The sequence below is a fragment of the Manduca sexta genome, chromosome 19 (genome assembly GCF_014839805.1).
Source record: "Manduca sexta isolate Smith_Timp_Sample1 chromosome 19, JHU_Msex_v1.0, whole genome shotgun sequence".
NCBI classification, from domain to species: domain Eukaryota; kingdom Metazoa; phylum Arthropoda; class Insecta; order Lepidoptera; family Sphingidae; genus Manduca; species Manduca sexta.
This window is the reverse complement of record NC_051133.1, coordinates 6,914,338-6,937,865: the sequence shown is the minus strand read 5'-3', so window position 1 is coordinate 6,937,865 and position 23,528 is coordinate 6,914,338. Positions and strand designations below refer to the sequence as shown.

Here is a 23,528-nt window from a genome sequence, read left to right as displayed (position 1 = left end):
AGGCGTTTGAACAAAAAAACTTGAAACTTACATTTCAACATATAATCATACTGGGTGTTGCTCGCGGCATCGCCCGCGTGCAAAGGTTTTCCCGCTACAAAAGTCCCCACTAATACTATACGATGCTAGCGCCATCTGTTTAAAAATTATATTATTTCCTATTTGGACAAATTACCGGGATAAAAAGTAGCTTATGTGTTAATCAAGGACACGATCTACCGGTGGGGGAAATTTCATCAAAATCCGTTCAGTTGTTACCGCATTTACTTCTAAAAAACATGCAAACATTTTCACATTTTATAATATTTGTAAGAAGTAAGAATTAATATTATAACTAGCATTATATTAATACGTATTATTTTTTTGAGTTCCGCACCTAAAACGGAATCCTTGTAGCATCATTTAGTGGTCTGTCTATCAAGACCCATTTTCATTCTTTCATTACAAGTTTGTATCCACCTCGCACATGTCCATTTTTTGTACACGTAAACTGTAATACAATCATATTATAATGTCTGCAATCTTTCTACTTTCATTCTAAGTAAAATAACTAAAATTATTGAAATAAAATCATAAATATATAATTTATATATGAAATATTAATATCCTGCTTCGTCTTATCCTTACTGTCGCCACTGTAATTACATCTTTCTTGCCCAATTTCTTCCGTTTCGTCGAGTCTATGGCGGTTCCTAAAGTACAACCTGCCTGTCGAAGAGTCAGCGCTTTTAGAAGCCTTGGTGAAATGATTCTACTATTAAAATTCAAGATAATAAATAATTGAAACCAGTGCGTTTCAATGTTTTCCCTATTTTCCACCGCTACCGCCGTTCCCGTAGTTTTTTAACGCATTGGGAACTGTTTGGTGGCTGTGAATGTATTTACTCGTAACATTTTTTCTAAGTAATATTACTACTATTTAAAATTTCATAAATATTATTGTAACATGCTGACTAACATGACAAATAAAAAAATTCGCATTGTAAGTTATAAATATCATTATATTACAAAAGGTTCCGTATAGTATAATAATAATAATAAAGTAGACTACTATAATAATAATAAAGCTATAATAAATAATTGTTCCATTGCGAACATAAAAATTCTCATTAAGTAATCGAATCCTTACGATGTTTACAGTTACTATTAAAGCCAACGATAATTGACAAAAAAATAAGCACGTAATTTTATTAAGTCATAGGTGCCTTTGATAGGATCCGAACTTTTTACACCAGCAGCCCATACCACCCTCCTCAGGATAAAATTAAAAAATAAAAACTTATGTACAAATTTATAAGTTGCCTTTTTTGTCTACTTTAAACATTGCTCGCACATATTTTCCACAAATTACCTCTATAATGTATACTAACAAAAGCTAACGAATTGATAAAATATCATGTACAATATGAATGATATAATATCTGTACACGTTTATATTTGACGACAAGAAGCGAGAGGAAACAGCTGAAACGCCGGCGGCTAGCAGGCTTTGCTTTACGTCGTCGAGGCTGAGGAGCACAACGGTGCGCCCACCGAGCAGTGGTGGTGTGTATGGGGGCACCCGGGGGGGCGTCGCGTGCTCGGGGGGGCGGCGCGGGCGGTGGGCGGCGTCGGGTGGTGACGTCAGCCCTGGGGGGGGTAACGCGCCACGCGATTGGCGGAGCTGCGCGCGCCGCTACCGAATATGGGACCGCGGCTCCATTGATAAAACCGCGATGCGGGGTCGCGCGGCGCCAGTCCCCTTCGCATCGGCCGCGCGAGAGGCCGTCTTCACACTGGCGCTGTTCGTAATTCCGCTCGGCCCGTGGGCCGAGGAGCAGGTGGTGCCGGACGGGATGGGCACGGATTCGGAGCCCCCGACCGGCCCGCACCTGCTCTCCCTGGCCGATGTGGGCAGTCTAGGGTTCGATTGTGCTTTGAAACCGGTATCGGTGCCCACTTCAGGCGGAACACCGTCCGACCTCAACACTCCGGTCTCCACTTCGGACTTGCCGGCGTTTTTCCCGAGCCTGCTGGAACCGCCGCCGATATCAGGTGCGTGCCGGCCCAACACATCGCTGTCGTCTCTACACGCTATGCTCTACGCCGGTCAACGAGATACTTACACGCTCCGACGGGATTCGTAGGCGGGATTCGCCCCCACGGCCGCGAACAGATAAAATTGTAAATAAACAATACGCTTTCAACCGTCTCGTGTCCTTCGGTGCCCTTCACACTAACCGGTGGATATCATGTACGGGATAATTGAAGTTCGATATTAAACAAGCCACGTATTAAAGCGACGACTGTCAGTATATATAATTATCAGAGTCAAAGTTTCAGTGTTCATTGATGTTAAAGTGAAATGGAAAGTTCCGCGTCGCGTGTCTTGTGCCCTAATCGATACGAAGAGCTGAATGGAGGTTCACTTGTACCTACGTTCCGCCGGCGGTGCTTGGCACTCACACCGCGTTCATGTCCTCTAGTGTCTGTAGTGCCTGTTACAGTTTAGTGTTCAAACTTAGTGCTGTCCCAGTTGGTAACTATAAGTAGTCAATAGTCATATACCTGGTATTCCAGTAATAAACCCAACTTCTTACGTGATAACTGTTTTCGGTGTAATATAAACGATGAAGCGATATTCATTAATTAAGCAGAATATAATGCTATTTATTCACCGAACTATTATAATTAATCAAGAACCGTTATTTTGCCAAAAGGAATAAGTTTATATTACCAAGATTTATTTGAATAATTCATAATTATTACAATAGTTTAGAATAAAAACTTCAAAAAATGTCAGTTAAATTCAAATAATAACTTTGGTTAATGCAAAAAAAAATAGTATGGGTACCTAAATTCATATAATAATTTAACTGATTATATTATATTCTTAAATTTTAATGTTTTTAAATTAAATTAAAATTAATATACTAAGTTTACGGAATAGTTAACTACGTTATTATGTAACAGCGTTACAAAATAAATAATAATACGTAAGTTTAACTACGCACGTAACACAAATTTCGAATAAGTATCTAGTGATTATTATAAAATAAAATAATTAATTAGCTTGATATTATAGTCTATAGCCATGATAATATAAAACACGAAATGATAAGGTACCACATATACAAATATCACATCTCAATTATATCCTACTTAATAAAATATCTCCATCTAATTATACAGATTATCCTTAGGAAAATTATCTGAGTTTTGACTTAAAAATAACTGGTAAACAAATAAATTATGCGGAAATTAGACTTCATTTAGAAATATTGTAATCAAATTTATAGAATTAAGATTTCCATGTTATAACTGAACTCTAGATGTAGAGTTCAGCTTTAAGGCGATACCTCAAGGTCCATTTTCATACATTTTGTTTCGGCTTTAATCTGGGTAACTAAACAAGTATTGGCAAGTAAAGAATTTAAATTCACGTCTAGTTAGTGATTAGTTCTCGCAGTTGAAAGAAAAACGTAAAAATAATTAATAATCATGGATATTTCGGCCTTTAAAATTTAATATGACGAAATTTTAAAGGCAGAAATATCCATGATTATTAATTATTTTTACATTTTTCTTCAACTGCGAGAACTAATCACTAACTAGACGTGAATTTAAATTCTTTACTTGCCAATACTTGTTTAGTTACCCAGATTAAAGGCGAAACAAAATGTATGAAAATGGACCTTGAGGTATCGCCTTAACTATATTACTTATTACGAATGTTAGTTGCCACAGAAAATAATTATTTCCCACAATAGGATACTTGACGAATTTCACTTACTCTCGCATTCCCCAAAAGTAAATACTAATTACATTTTTGGTATTTAAAAATTATATTGATTATGTATTTTAATAGGCTATAAAAATAAAACTTAAAAATACTCACCGAATTATGTATTTCGTTTTAGTCGGTAAAAATCAAAATATTAATATAGTAATGTTGATTCATGTATGTTTTATTATTCAGACTGAACTACAAACCAGCCTTGTATGTAAACCCCGCTTTACATAATTGTTTACTAAAATTTTATGCATAGCCTGATTGATTATGGCAATTGTCGCAAAACAATGTTTGTTTAGTTATGTTTGTAGACACACGCTCAGATAGGCTTTAGCGATAGGAACCTATCAACATCCGACGAGACATTATCGCGTTGGTGGCTTCCGCTAGCCACGCGACTGCGACACGAAAAAAATTATATTAAGTGTCAATAAGTAATAAAAAAACACATATTTACGTGGTGTATTGTGATTTAATGAAGACGTAAAACTAATTATAGTATAATATTTATCTAGCCTTGCCTAAAATTTTAAATTCGGGACAAAAATTTAAGAAATCACAAAAGTACAAAATAAATAAAAATGTATACCATTATCTTTGAAGCTAACTTAAGTCTATATTTGTTACAGGTACATTACCAGGCGACGAATTATCACTAGGATGCTCTCCACGACGGCACAAGCACGAGGCCTCACTTTCTCCCGGCGCACGCGCCGAGGACGCCAGCAATGCGTCAAGTGCGAGTGCGTCTCTATACGGCCCTCCCGTCGGAGGCGCCGGCAAGCGGGCGCCATCACCGCCGCTTCAATGGCTGCTGCCGCCGGGTCCAGGCCCTGGCAGCGTTGACAAATATTTCCAACAAGATTACGAGGAACGCGTCGAGTTACTTCCGCCGGAGTGTCAGCCGTACTGCCCTCCGCAGCAACCCTGTCCGACGCAACAACACTGCGAGTACCGACCGCCGCCTCAGGCCCAGCCACAACACTCCTGGGATACACAAGAGTATGCGCCCGCGCCACAACCCACGCCGGGCCCGTCTGGCTTGCCCAAACGTGAACCTTACCCGAGCCCTGCAGCATCGGGCGATCGACCGGTACAGCTCGCCGAATACAACCCGTCCACTAGCAAAGGCCATGAGATTCTATCACAAGTGTACCAACAAAGCGCCCAGCCGTTACGACTGGTAGCCGTCAAGCCACGCAAGTACCCAAATAGGCCAAGCAAAACTCCAGTGCACGAAAGACCATACGCGTGTCCAGTGGATGGATGCGACCGGCGATTCTCAAGATCAGACGAGCTGACGCGGCATATTCGCATACACACGGGACAGAAGCCGTTCCAATGCCGAATCTGCATGCGCTCGTTTAGTAGATCAGATCACTTGACGACGCACGTGCGCACCCATACTGGTGAAAAACCTTTTGCGTGTGATGTATGTGGTAGGAAGTTCGCGCGGTCGGACGAGAAGAAGCGGCACGCCAAGGTGCACCTGAAGCAGCGACTGAAGCGGGAGCGCGGCGGCGGCGGGCCGGCGCACCATCACGAGCCGCACCCGCACGCGCCGCTCTAGCACACGGCCGTGACCGCGACCGCGACCGCGCCCTCCGCCAGCTCCCCGCAGCCGAGCTGCTCCACCGTGTCCGCGCCGGAACCCATGCCCGGACCCGCGTCCCCCATGCCCGGTTCGCCCGCGTCTGCGGATCACTGAACTTTTGTATTTCACGTTGAAGTTATCGGATAATTTCATCGCATAGGTGTAAATGAATTGTCTTTAACGAAGCTTTATTAACTCTAAATTTGTATATGACTACACTGAAATTTATATTTATAGTATATATCTTTTTATACATATTTGTAATTACTACGTTAAGAGTCGATCTGCGCGTTGTATTTATTTAATTAGTTAGGTTAATTGAAGGAACTCGACTGGGAACAAACCGTAGATACGAAGCGATATGGCCTAAAGTGTCCAGAGTATGCGTCAAAGCGTTTTTCTGTGAAAAAGTTTGTATTCTCGGAGCGGTTCATTACACGATGAGTCGCTGTCGTCCACGGCGCATGGTGTCACATATCTTTCTATCTTATAATAATCCCGTGACTGAACGGATCTGGCTCTACGCATGCATACGTCTCACGGACCGAACGGCGAACTGAGAAACAACCAGAGGAAGTATTACTAGTAGTGACAACAAAACTCTCATAGATGAGAGCGTCAGACGTATCCATGTGTGGAAACAAGTATAATCGGGACTAAGTACCTACTTAAGTATTGTATGTAGGTTTATTTATATTCTCACATTTGACAAAACTAACGTGAAACTGTGCCATTAATTTAACTTTACAATGTGCCACTGCAATTTTTATTTACGTAACTTGTACTAAGTATAACATAAGTGGTGAATATGCTACAATTATTATGGTTACTTCATTATTTCTAGTCGAAGATGTAAGGCGAAACGTGAGATTATCAAATATTGATTATAACAATATTATATACGAGTACGTATTATGTAGAAGAAGACTACAGTTTATAATATTATAGCCAAAAGAAGTTTCATTGCAAAACTAAGTTGAGATTGATGTTACTAAGAAGCTACTTGCTTTATCATCACTATAACGTTTACCTACTTGAGCTTACGCAATGTCCTGCGAGGAATCTGAACTGAAATTAAAACTGATCATTAATCTTGTCCACCGATTCCATGGCCTATTGACCACTGATGCAATTTATTTTCGACAGTTACTGTCATTTTTTTCTATTGCTCAAATATTTAATTTTAACTAAATTTGCTCAAATCTGCTTCTTTCCGATATAATCGCCCTAAAACTATTAACTTATCTTACTTGCCATCGTATGTTGCTCTCTGTCAGCATTTTTCTATGTACGTTTACAAATTGTCCAGTGATTTCAAAGTTTCCCAGTGGCATATATATATTTTTACGATGTGCATATTATAGACTAATCTAGTAAAAGTAAAAGTGTTAGCATGTAGCATTAAATTATGATCTCTTAATCATTATTAATTATTTTCAAATATAGCAAGGACCCCTTATTTATAATACTCATAAGTTTTTATAGATATAAGTAAAGTAAGTTTACATTTGAAATATTTATGTTGTTGTGATGAAGACCGTTGGCCATAAAAATATAGATAAGAATGTGAAAGTACATTCAAAATATATCCAGAAATTACATACTTACACTTGGTTATATACCTACCTATTTGGCGTGGCTACGCGTCCACTAAAGTGTGACATAAATGTGTGTATGCATATTGATATACCTTATACAACGAGGTAAACGCAGAAAGTAAAATAACGTCTGTAATTATACGAGTAGATAGTAATCTATTAATCATTGATTTGTTTCCCATGTAAGTACAAAATTAGCACAAAATGTAGACTTACAACTTCTAGACATTTCGTAACATTGACTTCAACTATCAATCACTAGGGCCATAAAGTAATATTATGAATACTGATTTAAATGTACAACAATTACATACTCAACAATTTTTAGAGTATGTACTTAAATGTAAATGTGCAAACTGGCAAAATTGTATAGTCGTAACGAACTGGAACTATAAAAATGATTGTTGTAATACATTGTCATCTAAAAACAGCGGTAATAACAGGGTGGAACACTCACTTGTATCGGTCTTTATGAATTTAAGATAACAGACAATAATGTATACTAACTCATGCGCCTCCACCTCACCTGGTTACATATGGGAACGGATTTTTTACTGAGTGCGTTCATAGCATAATATGTACCTTGCCGTTTGAATCGAGAAGTAACTAATATAGTACAAAAACAATAATAATTGAATCGCCGCCGCGCCGTTTCTATTTTGTGAGCCGGGTCGGGTACCGCACCGGTAGAATGACGTCACTCGCACATACTCGCTGATATCGCATTTGCACGCGTTTACGCGCTCGTGTACGATAAAAATATGGTGTACGAGTTTATAATGTTTTTACTGTTATAGAAGAGACGAAGTCTCCGATAGACAAGGCTAGAGTAGATAGGTATTTAATAATGCGAATTCATGTTAAACAATTGAGTGACAATTGAAACGGAAAGACTAAATTCTTACACATTTTACGTAATGTTGCATCGCGTTATCGTTATTGATATATGGTGTTTGTATTAGGTTACGAGTTACGACTAGCTCGTTGTCTGTTGCCACGCCGCGCCCACAGTTGGGAAGCCACTGTCTGCTGTCTAGTGTGTGTAGGGGCGCGAGGGCGCAGCACGGCATCATTTCACATCTTAACCAACTTACACTCTTATTCGAACGAACAAGATGTTTCTGAACTTTTATGGTGTTCACCTGATAGAGAATGGATACGAATTCTTTATGAATTTTGTGTAGGTACGGCTACTGTTTAAGCTATCTTTGTGTATTTTCTCGCATGAGGATGTTGTTGATGTTCTAAAATATAAATAGATATAAGTAGGTCTGTTAAATCACACTAATTTTTACTAAATTCTATTTAATTAATACCTATATTTGTAAATACACTCAGACTAATTTGGATTTAATGTGTATATAAGATGAAGAAATTTTTATTTAATATGAAACCACCTAAGGTGCGAAAATACAAATTGTTGAAAATTTAAAGATTTTTTATATTTACCCTACCTTACCTTTAATCCTTATATTCAGACAATAAAATAAAGTTTAAATGAAAACAAAATACAGCATTGTCTTATCTCTATATTTGTTAAGAGAAAGATGGAGTCGCTACAAACTAAACGTAGTCATTAGAGACCCATCGATAGTAGGTAATTACATAGCAAGCAATGAAAATACCTGCAGTGACGATAGCAGTAGAATTAAATTAATAACGAAAATTCACGTAAACATTATACAGTTTTTAAACTTGCTAAATGCGATGGTACTGCTTTGCTCTCATTCCTGAATTATTCCACCTAATTACCTTGATCACTGCAAGTGAAAATAATAAAATAGTTAAAATAAATGGAACAAATAGGGATTAAAATATATACAACGAAACAAGACGTTGACGTCAAAGGTTACGATTTGCCTATTTTTTATTGAATACTTTACTTTTGCACCCAATTCCAAATTCACATTCTGCCAACAGCTGGCTGGTTAGCTGCTAGCGTCCTCCACCTTACGATTTCTCTTAAAGTGTACATTGCCGGCAACTAACAGTTCCTGGTTGGTTGTCTTACCAGTGGTAGCAGTACTCCTAACATAGGTATTATCAGCAAAAAAATTATATCTTCTCCTGAACATAAATCTCCCCTAAAGACATCTACACTGATCTTATTTCTAGCATTCTTTCGTAACAACATTCAATCCCTCATTATGACGTAACTTTGTTTGCAACCTGGACTTTCATAAAATCAAGAATCGAAACAAAACACTTATTTGAGTGTAATGAAAATTATTGCTATGAACTTATAAATATGAACTGTATAATTGATAAAATATTTGCAATATATAGCCAACAAATCTATGTATAAAAATGTTTAGGTACAACTTTGGAAGAGTAATTAATTTTTACAACCTATTGATTAGAAGAAGGTAATATAATTCCTATGAAGGTAATTAAATGACAAATTGTTTTATACTAGAACACGGTGTAATTATTAATTTCCTGTATCTTTCAATTCGCCCAGGAAATTATACTGAAGAAGGGATTAAGTGATCGAGCTGCTATCTACCATCGTACGAGAAAACACAATTACAAAATGTGTTACCTCTCTACATTCGAACACATAAAGTTCCTTTAAAATCCAATAGATGGTGCGTAGAAGACTATATTTCTTAGCAATATTTTAGACCTTCGTTGCTGACGTTTGAGCATGATCAAAACGTATGTATGACTGATTGTGTAATGTAGATTACACGAATCATAATAAAATGTATGATCCTTTAAATATATATTTTGGAATAGTTTTGATAAAGAAAACCTTTAACTTGATAGTTCTACATTGTTATATTAAGTTCCTGACACAGCCGATAGATGGAGACGCTACACAAATATAGTACAATGCTGCTTCAAGGCCTTATTCCCTATGACCTTTTAAAGGCAAATGCAGCATTATTACGTTATCTTCATGAAATTACCATGGAATGGTATTTCGTATGCCAAATTATATAGACTTTAAAAAGATGCGGTGCGTTACGTGTTTGTCACGCGCTGTCAAAATCTCAAAACAAGGTCAAAATAACGTGTGGCATAGAGAATAAGGTCTCAAGGCGACACTCGCACTGGAGAGGAATCTTAAGGTGGTAGCTCAAGGTCCATTTTCATACATTTTGTTTCGGCTTTAATCGGCTTTAATTTTAAAGGCCGAAATATCCATGATTATTAATTATTTTTACGTTTTTCTTTCAACTGCCAGAACTAATCACTAATTAGACGTGAATTTAAATTCTTTACTTGCCAATACTTGTTTAGTTACCCAGATTAAAGCCGAAACAAAATGTATGAAAATGGACCTTGAGCTACCACCTTAAGGCCTTCCCTCGAGCAAACTGCCTTGAGCTTTTGAGCTTTACATTTACGGCGAGAATAATATGTAATACAAATAATTTAGGTAAAAACTTAATTTTAGGTCTTTTTGAAAATATTAAACTACCAAAATATCCCTTATAAAATTGTCTATCTAATAAGTTAAATCAACAATTTTAGTAACACTATCATTATAAAAATAAGGAAACAATATATAAAAATGAAAACAACCAAAGTAAAGGTAACATATTGTAGAAATATGATGTATATTTTTTTTGTATGACTTACAAATTTCGAATATAGCTTCCAAAATTTTTTTACCGCGGCTTTTTGCTGGGAAACCGCCTTAAAATCAGAGAGGAGTGAAAAAAATGTTTAGAATAAGCCTATCAAATTCTTGAGGTTCCGAAATATTGGATACATCATCGGACTACCCACATAGCAATGAGATAATAAGACATTATTTTAGTGTTCCAGCCGGAATTTTAAGAAATTTGCCGAGTTAGAATTCCGCTAATTATAGATTAAAGTAAGCATAAATCGTTTGTTTCGACCTACTGTGTGTCATATGTTTCTTTGTAGCGTGGTTTATTTGAATAAGTATGATTTATTTTGTCAAAGGATTTCCGCTTCTAGTTGCCCCTCTGTGTATTTCTTACTACAATGTGGTATCAGCGTACCACAATTTTTCTTGATGTAGGTACTTTTGGCTTTGTTTTTACGACTACTTTTGTTCATAGTAAAGCAGTAGACGCCATCCTAGTACTGTATTTTAAAAATCCACACAAAATTTACATACTTGGGAATCGAACCAAAGATATTTTATTTTCTATTATATTAATAAAAGAAGTCAGTTAAAAATGAAATAGGGAAACAAAGAAAATATATCTATGCCCCTTAGGACAATAAATGTGTAGAGTAATTCGTGGTCTATGGCAAGAATCATTTTAACCTAAAAATAAGGATTGAAATTAAGGTGATAGAAAAAAGGAAAAATAATAAAAAATTTAAACAATAAAGTTTTATCTATGTGATAATGAGAAAAAAAAACGAAATTATTCAATACCGTTCACTATAACTGTATTACGAGGATAAATTCTAATTGCACTGGTATAAGCATTTAATTCAAATAACCAAGGAGTCCTATGACGGACTCCTCGACTCTAAGCACCCAAGTCATATCAGTCTTAAAATTTAAGCAACAATAATTTAACTCTATTGCCAATTAACAAGTATTTCTCACCTAACTAACGCACAATATAAAAATACATGCTGAACATGCTGATTTTATTTTTTAATTAATGTTATGTATATTTACAATATAAATATTTAAAATAAATTACACGGTAATCCTACTCAGATTGTTATGTTTAAACGATACTGATTATAACAAGTAGCCATCACAAGTTTGTCAAATATATATCTAATCACACAACGCAAAAGTAGGTACCTACACGCAACAATCTGCTTATTGGTATTGGAACATATACCGACAGGGCTATATTATTAATTATTATAGAGTTGTGTAATAACATAGTTCGACTGAATTTAACGCCTATGTCTACTTACATTTTATAATATTTATGGAGTACACGTACATACATACACAATACAATCTGCAACGCGGTCCGGTAGGCTATCATAATAATAAATATATCACCGTCATGACATGGACAACAAATTCATACAAAACCGACAAATATAATATACCATTGCACACACTCGCCCGACTGGTTCCGTATCACCGTAAAACCAACGTAATGAATTTATTCAACCAAACCAAGACTAGACCGTGTAAATGAAACAATTACAATATATGGATGAAACAGCACAGAGTGCTAGGCGGCGTCCTCGTCGGCCTTGGCGAGGTTGGGCTCGGACTCGGCGCGGCGCGTCAGCCCCTCGCGCGCCCCCTCCGCCGAGCGCGGCCGCTCCGCCTCGGCCGGCGCCGCGCCGCACTGCACGTCGGGCGCACTGCGGCTCACGTCGCCCTGCAACCGCAACGTAACTAGTGGTAAGCCATACCACCGCCCGTAACCAGTAGAAACACCATCCAACACCATGAATTGTAATGTTTGATATTCCTCTGCGCTCGCCATCCTGAGACTTGAGATGTTAAGTCTCACTTTGTCCAGTAGTTACACTGGCTACAATGTCCTTCAAACGGGAACACAACAGTGACTACAAACTGCTGCTTGGCGGCAGAACAGAACAGACATTGCGGTGGTACATACCCACGCGGTCTCTCACATATGAGAGACCTACCACCAGTAGACATGCAATTCTTATTTTAAATATGGACTTTAGTTACAAGTAAACGCAGTATCTGCTGAACGTATTACGATGAAATTTGACACACAGACAAAACACGTCCTGGATAATACTTATATAAGGTTCAGTGGCGAAGCGTTCAATTTTTCAAAAGGTAATTCGAGGCAAAAAAAATGCCTTAGTTTACATATCACGACCAATTTAACAGAAAACAAAAACTAAGGCAAACAGAAATAAACCTAAAAAGTAATCCTGTAGGAATGGTGTTATATGGACGCTTTGCCATTGACAAGGTAAGTTTTTATTCTGATAATTTGCTCTCGAAAAGAATTTTTGAATTTTAATCCGATTTTTAAGTAGACAGCTGATTTACAAATAACGCTATGGAATGTTACAATTATTTAGGAATTTTTGGAAACGGGAAAGGCTATTCACGCGACTGAAGCGACAAGCAAACTAGTCATCATAAATAAAAGTTATTTTGTCCATGTTTGAACACATCATAAACTTACAATTTCTGTATCTAAATAATCACCAGATTCTTGCTTGATTTGAGCGTTCATCTTATCATTGAGGTAACAAACACCATTTAAATCAATGGCGCTGTTAGAAAACAGCGCTGCTGCTCCAACAGATGCGTCCACTAAAGGCTCGGTCTAAAAAATAATAATCATCTTTTATATTTTACAACAAAATTTTATAACTTCTCTAAACCAGCGGTCGGCAACACGCGGCCCGCGAACGTTCTGTTTGTGGCTCGTGATTGTTTTGTAATAAGGCTTAAACATCAAAATAAATGTATTAAATTAAGAGTAAGCGCATCTAAAGCAGGGTTTCTAGGTTTAATGTTACACCTATGGCCCCCTTTAGTTAATTTTGCCACCTTGTGGCCCTTGACTACCAAAAGGTTGCCGACCGCTGCTCTAAACAAAAGGCAGCAAATATGATTAAACATACCATAATGGCATCTTCTGATACAAGATATTGCAACTGGGCTGGACTTTTATGAGGCGCTACTTCCACTTCAGGAGATTTGTGCGGGGTCGGTGTCTCCCTACTGTACAAATCCTTTGCCTCCCTAAACAACTTGATTCAATTAGTAATGAAAACATTTGAGATCAAAATACAAAATGTCACTAATAAGTTTGTCGTTATCCATCGAGCGTCTAAATGAAAAATATTATTTTCTATAAATTGACTATTGGAACATATATAGAATCAATTCAATGTAGACACATACTCTTTTATACTTTAGACTTATACACCAAATCAATATGCACATTGTTAGGAAATCTGTAATAATATAAAATACGTACGACGCGTACCTTATAGTTATCGAAAAAACTCAATACTGAAGGCACATAATTTATAAAATAAAAAAATATAATTACATATAATAATAATAATACCAACCCACTGTTGAGCATAGCACTCCTCGTCCCTGAATGGGTTTTTATGCCACCACGCTGGCATAGAACGAGTTGGCAGACATTACATACCCTCGAAATTATTCTTTTTGAGAATTCTAAGGTAAGTACGTCTCATCACGATGTTTTCCTTCACCGTAAAGCACAATAATGGAAAAAAAATACGTCGAATTGATAACCTCCTCCTTTTTTTGAAGTCGGTTAATAAATGAAACACAAATAATATTGTGTATGTCTTAGATTTTGTTTTGCATATTATTAGCTTCTTTCATTATAATAAATAATAATAATATCAGCCTTGTATATACTGTACCACTGCTGGGCACGAATCTCCTCTAATAATGAGAGGGATTAGGCTTTGATTCACCATGCTGACCTAGTACGGATTGGTAGACTTCTCACGCCCTCATATAATTTCTATAGAGAACTTCTCATTATGCAGGTTTCCTCACGATGTTTTTACCCCCAAAGTAAGCGATAATTCTCATTTTTTTTCTTTCAGTGAAAATATAATTTAAATTATTCTTACTTTTTCGGTGTTGGATGAATGTTATCGTTCTTGTCTGTCTGGTGTTGCGCAATCAAGTCACAAGCTTTACCCAATATTACAATCGACACAAGTACTCGTACCGATATCAAACTCAGATATGCGATGAATACCAACAATATGGCCGCTAACCTGAAAATAAATAAAGAGAATGGGAAAGGTATTATTACGATTTTAATTATCCTCCTCAAGTCTTAAATTTTAAGCCAATTGTATAAAAAAATATGTACTTAGTGAATTTAGCTTATCGTCATAAGTGAATAAATTGTCTTTCGTATTACTAGTTAGATTTTTTTTATTTCGTGATGAAAATGCGTCGTTATAACCGCCCAGTATTCGTGGGAGGCGACTGAGCGGTTATGTTAGGTTCACCGTGCCTTACGACCGGCGTTGCACCGCCCAAAATGATGGAACCATTGGGCGACCGTCGGATCTACGCACGGCATACCAACTAAGGTTCTACGGTGGCCATCGTCGGCACATTAGGAACGGCTGCATGCTTTCTCCGAGGGAAGTGTCCAAGTTTTCATCCGCAACTGCCCCTGCGCGGTGCTAGTGCAGCCCGTTATCTATTTAGCTCAGAAACTCTCGCGCACCTAACGACATCCTCAGAGTCAAGAGCAATATGAGGTCTACCTACTACGGTGCCATTCATCCTGGGAGTCAGCACAATGTGATTAAATAAGCACAACGTGCACTAAAGGCAGACAGTCCCCTGCTGACCGCCCACCACTCCTAATGGCCCCTATTACTCGCTTTTTACGAAAGGTAGTGGATACAGCGGTAGAATTCTTTAAACAGCCCCAATCCACAGAGGGGATGACTAGTGAGATCCCTTTATTCTTCTTAATCCCTATTCCTTTCATTTATTTAGAGATTCTCATTAGGAGCAGTAGATGTCACTTAATATATAGTGAGCAACTTGCTCTATCTATTGGGCCTATGCTATAAAAAAAATAGTTGAAACGATTTACTTGTACTTTGGATACTATTTATGTCTACCATACTTAGATCCTATATATCCTTACTTATATCATTGAATAACATAATTATGCTCATACACACCCATCAACTTTGACAGCATGCACAAGCACTCTTGTTATAACCACACCAAGTGGGAGAGGTATAAAACCCATTCTTCGAGCCACCAAATCTGAATGATCACTGAATGCATATTTCTGCCTAGTCTGTGCAACATCATAAGCCAAGCTCACTGTATATTCTCTATACACTCCATATGGAATTTCGTTAAATCTGGAACAAAAACAAGATTGTCCAAGAACATTCTATTACTTGATGGTCCACCCACCTAAAAGATTTTTATTCTACGATGATCCATGACTTCATAAGATTTATACCACAGTAAAGTATTTTAATAGAAATGGTAAGCAAGAAATGAATGTAAAATGTATAATCAAAATTATATTTCTATAATTTCTTACCTTGTAATAAAAGCATGTTTTACCCAATCAATGATTACTTCAAAAGTGAGGACAAGAATACAGTCAGGAGCAAGGATCCAGAAACGTTCTTCTTTCCACATGTATTCTTTCATAGTTTGCAGAACCACAATAAAAAGCAGAACAGACAAGTGTAACCGTTCTCTAACATCACTGCAAGACACTTGAAATAAATTGTTTTTGTCAAACTTCTTAAATACGCTTCCTTTTAACTCTACAAACTGAAATAAGTAAATATAAAATTATTATAATATTTTATAGTATTTAATATTCTTTATACTATTATAACCGGGTATTCAGTTACTATACATTTATTGCAATATATATATAAGTGGGCACATACAATACGCATTAAAACAATATTCGGTAAGTACATAGGGTATGCGCGCGAGCCGCGGTGGCAAAGCTACACGACGTGGGCGCACTCACGAAAGTTCCCGCTCGACTGGCGCGGACCGGCACGGTGTCGTAGGAGAAACGTGGCGGAGTGCGGGGGTGATGGCGCGCTCGCGACGTACTTACTAGCGGCCGCGCCGATGCGCGTGTACCTATCTACCTGCCTCGTTATATCCTCCCCCTCATATCCATACAAACGTCCCGTGTATGGATTATGCGACGACTACCTTCCTCGGCCTACCTCTCCTTTTCTTTTCTTTCACAGGGGGAACCGCATCGCCTACGAAAGGGGTCAATTGGGAGACATGGTACCTACCAACAGACTCGCAGCTACCAACTTGCTCTAGCACATACGTTGTAGGACTCGAAATTTCCTTGACCCTGTAAGGTCCGTCCCTCCTAGGAATGAATTTAGGTGTCTGACCGCGCCAGGTGTCATTCGCGCCTTGTGTCTTCAAGAGAACAAGATCACCGACGGCGTAGTCGGGGGCTGGTCGACGATGTTCGTCAGCGTTTCGCTTCTGGATTGCTTGGTTCTTCTCGTGGACGTCTCGAGCGTCCAGTAAGACGGACGATAACTTCTTCAGGTATGGGGTCAGCACGGTCACCACGTTATCACTCTCGATGATGGCTCTCATATCCGTGACGGCATCGGCAGGCGCGCGGATCTCGCGACCGAAAGTCAGGTACGCCGGTGAATAACCTGTACTGCTGGTGATAACGGAGTTCATGGCGAAACGGATAGCGGCTAGGTGAGTATCCCAGACTTTGTGATCGCGCCGCACTAAAATCGACAGTTGTGGCTTGAGGTCGCGATTCTTCCTCTCCACGGGATTCGCTTGTGGGTGGTATCGCGGGGTCAACGACTGAGTTATACCAAACGTATGACAAACCTGTTGTACCACCTCACTAACAAATTGTACGCCGTTGTCACTGAGAACGCGCCTCGGCACACCATATCGTAGAAAGACTTCATTGACTAATAGTTTGGCGCATTCGGGACCGGTAGCGTTTCGCAGAGCGAATAGTTCGACCCAGCGAGTGCAAGTATCCTCAACGATAAGGATCCACTTGTTCTTATCAGCTGTTTCCGGTAAGGGGCCAAAGAGATCCACGGCGATTACTTCAAAGCGCCGGGTAGTGGCCGGCGTTTGGAGCAAACCAGCGGGCTTCCTATTATCCGTCTTGTAACGTTGACAATCGACGCATCGTTTAATATAATCTGCCACAGACTGTTTCATGCCCGGCCAGTAGTATCTAGCTCTCAGGCGATGTAGCGTACGATCTACGCCGAAATGACCCGCTGTGGCGGCATCGTGGTAATCAGCAAGAACCTTGCTGCGTTCATGTTCGGGCACTACGAGACATGCCGTCTCTTCATCTTCTTCTTCTGGTCCGTAACGATACAGAATTCCGTCGGACAGAATGAAACCTCTATCAGACCAGCCTCTCCCCCTAAACGGTTCCTGGGGTTCCTCCAAATCCTTTATAATCTCCAAGAGCGCAGGATCTTTGAGTTGGTTATCTCTAACGTCACGAGGGCTCCTTGCCGGTAGATCGACTTCAGCGAAGCAAAGATCACAGCTCCTCTCGTCACCGCACGGCGGTCGCGAAAGCGTATCGGCGATAGCGTTGGATCTCCCCGGCGTGTATTCGATCTTCAGGTCGAACTCCTGGAGGGTCAGGGCCCACCTAGCAAGGCGACCGCTGGGTGACTTCACGCTCATGAGCCAGCGTAACGGTTGGTGGTCAGACTTCACGACCACTGAAGACCCTTCGATATAGCCCCTGTACTTGGTCACGGCCCACACGACCGCCAAAGCTTCGCGCTCTGTCGTCGAATAGTTCCTCTCGGCGGGGAGGAGCAAACGGCTTGCATATTCGATTGGCCTCTCGTCTTGCGCCTCTCCCTGCATTAAAACGGCCCCTAAGCAATATCCACTGCTGTCCGTTCTTAATGTATACGGTTTGGTTTTCGTCTGCTTGACGTAAAATGGGTGCCGAAACGAGTAGTTCCTTGATCTCCTCGAAAGCTTCCTGCTGACTCGAAGACCAAGTCCACGTGGCACTCTTCTTGAGAAGGTCCGTTAATGGTTTAGCTGTTCGGGCGTAGTTAGGAATGTATCGCCGAAACCAACTAGATGTTTGCAAAAACGTCTTCAAATGTTTTGTGTTCTGCGGAGCGGCCATACCTACTATGGCTTCTACCTTGTCTGGGTCGGCTTGTATACCTCCCGGGACGATCAAATGGCCTAAGAATTTCACCGAATCGCGGGCAAAATAGCTTTTCTCGCGGTTGACACGAAGGTTATACATCTTCAGACGGTCGAGGACGGCTTCTAGGTCTTGTAGGTGCTTCTCAAACGTATCGCTCAAGATGATAATGTCATCCAGGTAGGCTAATATTGTAACGTCCGACAAAATTCTGCCAGACTTGAACCTGTCTACTAATCGTTGAAACGTCGCTCCGGAGTTTCTTAAACCCATAGGCATTCTTTTAAACCTAAACGTACCTAAAGGCGTGACGAACGCGGTCATATCTCTATGCGAGGGTGTGACTCCTACTTGAAAATAGCCGGACCTTAGGTCGCATGTAGTCATAAAATTTGACGTCTTGGCTGCGTGGAGAATATCCTCCATTCTCGGGAGTGGATATCGGTCGGGTTCGGTGACTGCGTTCAACTGGCGATAATCGACGCAAAGTCTAACTCCTCCATCCTTCTTAGCGACCAACACTACATTCGCAGCCCAAGGGGACTCACATTCCTCGATGATGTCTTCGTCGAGTAGTTTTTTCAATTCTCTTTCTAATAGCGCTTTCTTACTTTGCGACAATCGGTATGGTGGGGAGGCTATGGGTTCCTGTTTCTCGCTGACCTTGATATGGTGCTCAGCGTACTCGGTCGGTGGTCCGTCCGTGGCGAAACGGTCAGCCTTCCGTACCAACAACGCGTTCAACTGACATTTCTGGTCGGTTGTCAAATTTGTTCCTTCGTCATCACGCAGCGTGAACTTCGAGGTATCGACGCCCATCAGCTCTGTTTCCTTGCCTGAAGGTAAGTCGTATGACGTCATAAACTGGTGTGTCTCGTGCGGGGCGTCAGAATAATACCAGCTGCCCTGAGGTAAGTCTAGTACAACTTTAGCCTGCATGATGAAGTCTCTGCCGAGCAACGTCCTCGTGTCGGCGCCGGGGAACACTATAAAACTCGTAAGTACCCTCCGTCTTCCTAACGTTACAACGGTATCACACGTTAGCGCCGCGCGCACTTGTTGCGATCCGTCGGCTAACCCTACAGTGCGATGGGTCTCAATGAACTCGACTCCGGCGCGCACCAGCAGCTGATGCAGCATGGGGCCTGCGATCGAGTGCGTAGAGCCGGTGTCCAAAATAGCGGCACCATTTTGTCCTACTACTTGGATCATAACTGTCGGTCGCGCGTACTCTACGTTATCTACCTGTGCACTTTGGAAATTCATTTTGCTAGTACCCTTACATGTATCGCACTTGGAGCGTACCACTCCCAACTGACCACAGCCGTAGCAACGAATGTCGGATGTTGACGGTTTAGCCGCGGGATGTTCATCGGGCTTACTTAAATTACGCGATTTATTACGACACTCGGCGGTGTCGTGACCAAATATTTTACAGTAATTACAACGGGGTCGCGGCCGCTTTGTTTTGCTAGCAGGTACATCGCGAGGGAGGGATTGGAGTAATGGAAGGGTCGCTTACCTCCGCCAAGGCTTCTTCCACTAACCTGGCCTTTTCCAGCAATACTTCAACGCTGTCCACCGCGTCCCGTAACACTCGTTTCCTTAACTTACGATTTAAAAGTCCATAGATAATATCAACACACATATTTTCGGGCACAGAATACGGAAGCTTAGCAATTAGAGCGCGCACTTTAGATACGAACACATCCGCACGTTCACTGGGTTGTTGTTCGGTGGCGAAAATGTCCCGGAATATTTTGTGCGCGGGGCGCGGCACTCCAAACATGCCGCGAAGTCGTCGCAGGGCATCCTCCCACGACGTCACCGACGCTTTGACGCCCTGCCACCAAACGGCGGCCTCGCCGGTCAGCAGCATCGGGAATCCTTTCAACGCGTGGTCGTTGTTCACGTTTGTACATTCTTTGTATACTTGTACGGCGTCGATAAACGCTTCGACAGCGTCCGCGTTCTTGGTCGTTCCATCGAAGCGCGTCGTACATTTCGCGAAATTTCCGTGCGTTAATGTCGCGCATGCATCGGGTGGTGGAGTTGGGGAATCCTGGGACTGGCCTTTGGCAAAGATCTTCTCCATAAGCAGCTGATTCGCCTCGATCTGGCTGCGCGCGATGTTAGCGACTAGCGACTGCAGCGCGTCTTCGGTCATTGTTATGACTGGTGAGCTGGTCGGCCGCTCGTCGTCCGTATCGGATGTTGGAGGGTTGTCCCGGTTGCCATGTCGTTTCGGTGGCATTATTTGTTAGGTCACTTGACCGTGCTTGCGAGTCTATAAAATGGCGGAGTTCCGTGAGGCGACCGGTGTGCCGTATTTTTGACTATTCCGTCGCACTAGGTTTTTTCCGCAGCGCTGGTACAAGGGAAGCGTTTTCTAGGTCCTGGATAAGCTACTTCTACAGGACAGAATCGCCGTCACAGCGTCGTAACTCGAAAAATCGCGATCGAAATAATGGACTTGCCCGAATTACGTATAATGGTATTGCCCGCTCGTTGGGCGTCACTATAACCGGGTATTCAGTTACTATACATTTATTGCAATATATATATAAGTGGGCACATACAATACGCATTAAAACAATATTCGGTAAGTACATAGGGTATGCGCGCGAGCCGCGGTGGCAAAGCTACACGACGTGGGCGCACTCACGAAAGTTCCCGCTCGACTGGCGCGGACCGGCACGGTGTCGTAGGAGAAACGTGGCGGAGTGCGGGGGTGATGGCGCGCTCGCGACGTACTTACTAGCGGCCGCGCCGATGCGCGTGTACCTATCTACCTGCCTCGTTATACTATTTAATAATGATCATAAGCAATGATACTGAAAAAAAGATATGAATGATAAAGCTAAGATAAGTGAGACGCACCAGAAGTTAATCCAATGCTAAATTACATATAGACATTCCACATTCATAACTTTGTAATATGGTGTATCCACATAAACATAAAATTATAAAACGTGTCTATGAAATTCAATTTTATTAAAGACTTCTATAAAATGTAACCTAGGAAAAAAGAAAATCTCATTTTTTATCAGAACAAAATATCTCAGCAAGTACCTTGTTTTATTTATTTAAAGATCTCCAATGAAGGATACATGGCATATAATAAAAACAATGGATTTTTTATAATCCACTTTTTTGACCATTGTACCTATCTATATGCCTTTATCAAAATAAACAGCTGGAATCTATATACGAAAACTTATGACATGCAGTGCTGAAGAGCCAGAATGTAACCATCTACAATGCAGACAAGTATATGATAGGCATAATATATAAATAGCGAACCGAAATTTACATGTTTTCAGTTTTCATCCTGAAATAAAAAATATAATAAGAGTATACTCACATTATTTGACATCATAATAATAAGAAGACTTTTGTTATTGGAGTTGAAAGCCACATTAAGTGTTGTAGCTTGAAACAACACTAACAAACTGTGTAAAACTGATAAAATTTGTCAAAGAAATTATAGAAAAATTTGGATATATTTTTCTGTCCAAAACCTGCTGATAACTATTCCAGTTGCCCTCACCCACATAGGAAACTCTAACACTTTTTCGGCAGTACATATCTAGCACATAAAATACAAACATTGTACACAAAAGTTACACAAATTATAATGTGTCTGCAGACAACAAGTTAAGTAATACAACTGCCTATAAACAATACCAACACAAACTAAAACTTTGGATTATGGAGAACTGTATTTGGGCACCTGGGAACATAACTTTCTAATATTTTAAAGGATACACACATAGGTCATGGCAAATAAAAGATGTGGGATAACACCCAAGTGCTCTCTTCTTCTATCTCTTGGCTCTGTTGCAGTCCAAAATAGTGCATCAATTGTATCCTGACCAAATGCAGAAAACAATCTGTCTCCAACTTCCAGCATATTATAAAATATGTACAACTTCATAACACTCTGACTTTTCACTAAATGATACATCATATTTGTATCTATATAACACATTAGTATACTGCATATAACTAATATAAAGCCCTTGAGCACATCACATGTCTCTGCTGGTTTTAAAATACTTTTGTTAGGATGTGAATACAATCTGAAACAAAAAATAAATATATAAAAGTATAGGAATTAAATCTAATTTTTAATTAGCTTAATTATACATATACAATTATAAATATGTGACAGAATGAAATAAATTTTCATATTTTAGGAGTCACTTACCCAAAACATCTCCTAACGAGTCTGTTAAAAAAAGACCAAAATGCTATTAGAAATCTCAAGGGAAGAAATGTGTAAACAAACAACAAAGAATCAGCACATTGGAAAAAACCATAGGCCATGAACTTCTCCAATTCTTGAGGTATTTTTATAAAAGAGTACACTTTTTCCCGCCTTGCCGAAAAGCGTTCTTCGTCATGTTCCAGTAAATAGCCCCGAGTGAGCTCAACATGTAAAAATGCAAACAATGATGCCGACTTGTCCCCATCTATAAGAAGTGAACAAAATTTATTGTAGATATTATTTCAAGGTGTTCCACGAGATAAAATATATATATATGTTATACCTTTGCATTTTACTTCTTTAGTACTTTTATCTCCACTGATATCACTCAAAGACTGCTGAACACTAGAAACTGTCTTGAAACGTAACTTTTTGGTTTGGTGATGTTCACCGTCTGTAATCGATGTCATTTTTATAATAAACTTCCAAATAATGTGCTAAATTATGTAAATGATACATGCATAATTGATTATTTAGCTTTAAACCATTAAAACAAGGCAATTATATATTAATGTTGATTTCAGCTGAGCCGAAAAATAAGAAAATTATAATATGCCAAATGCCAACCAGTAGTCAATGTCAAGTCCAATCTGTCAAATATTGGTTGAGGCGTTTATAAGAAATTGTTATTTATTGCTGTTTTCTTCTATGTCAAGTAGCTCAAAGTGTGTTAGAAAGA

At 39.7% G+C, this 23,528-nt stretch overlaps 2 protein-coding genes across 4 annotated transcripts in view; one reads left to right on the top strand and one right to left on the bottom strand.

Annotated features, from left to right (window-relative positions):
* The window catches only part of LOC115444010 (early growth response protein 3), a 31,154-nt gene extending 22,757 nt beyond the window's left edge, over positions 1-8,397 (top strand). For 2 of the 3 annotated variants that reach the window (XM_030169621.2, XM_030169620.2), the window contains exon 2: positions 4,402-8,397. In XM_030169621.2, coding sequence (XP_030025481.1) covers positions 4,402-5,342 — 941 coding nt within the window. In that variant the 3' untranslated portion in view covers positions 5,343-8,397. Of the gene's footprint in view, positions 1-1,699; positions 2,035-4,401 lie in introns of those variants that run through there. The other variant, XM_030169619.2, reaches the window with a different exon arrangement.
* A 78-nt stretch (positions 8,398-8,475) lies between these two features.
* LOC115444009 (protein TAPT1 homolog) lies at positions 8,476-23,416 on the bottom strand. The gene is made up of 11 exons (XM_037440322.1): positions 23,133-23,416; positions 22,790-23,054; positions 22,348-22,661; positions 21,944-22,041; positions 15,952-16,190; positions 15,575-15,763; positions 14,492-14,641; positions 13,493-13,613; positions 13,048-13,191; positions 10,265-12,255; positions 8,476-10,032 (listed from the first exon to the last, which is right to left on the bottom strand). Exons 1-10 carry the CDS (start codon positions 23,257-23,259, stop codon positions 12,103-12,105), a joined length of 1,800 nt encoding a protein of 599 aa, XP_037296219.1. The 5' UTR covers positions 23,260-23,416; the 3' UTR covers positions 8,476-10,032; positions 10,265-12,102.
* Between the last annotated feature and the right edge of the window lie 112 nt (positions 23,417-23,528).

Coding starts and splice junctions, on each gene's coding strand:
- LOC115444009 (XM_037440322.1), bottom strand. CDS start 23,259: ATGACATCGATTACAGACGGTGAACATCACCAAACCAAAAAGTTACGT. Junction 22,662..22,789: donor CTCGTTAGGAGATGTTTTGG/GTAAGTGACTCC, acceptor TTTTTGTTTCAG/ATTGTATTCACATCCTAACA. Junction 14,642..15,574: donor CATGCTGTCAAAGTTGATGG/GTGTGTATGAGC, acceptor ATTTATTTTCAG/GTTAGCGGCCATATTGTTGG.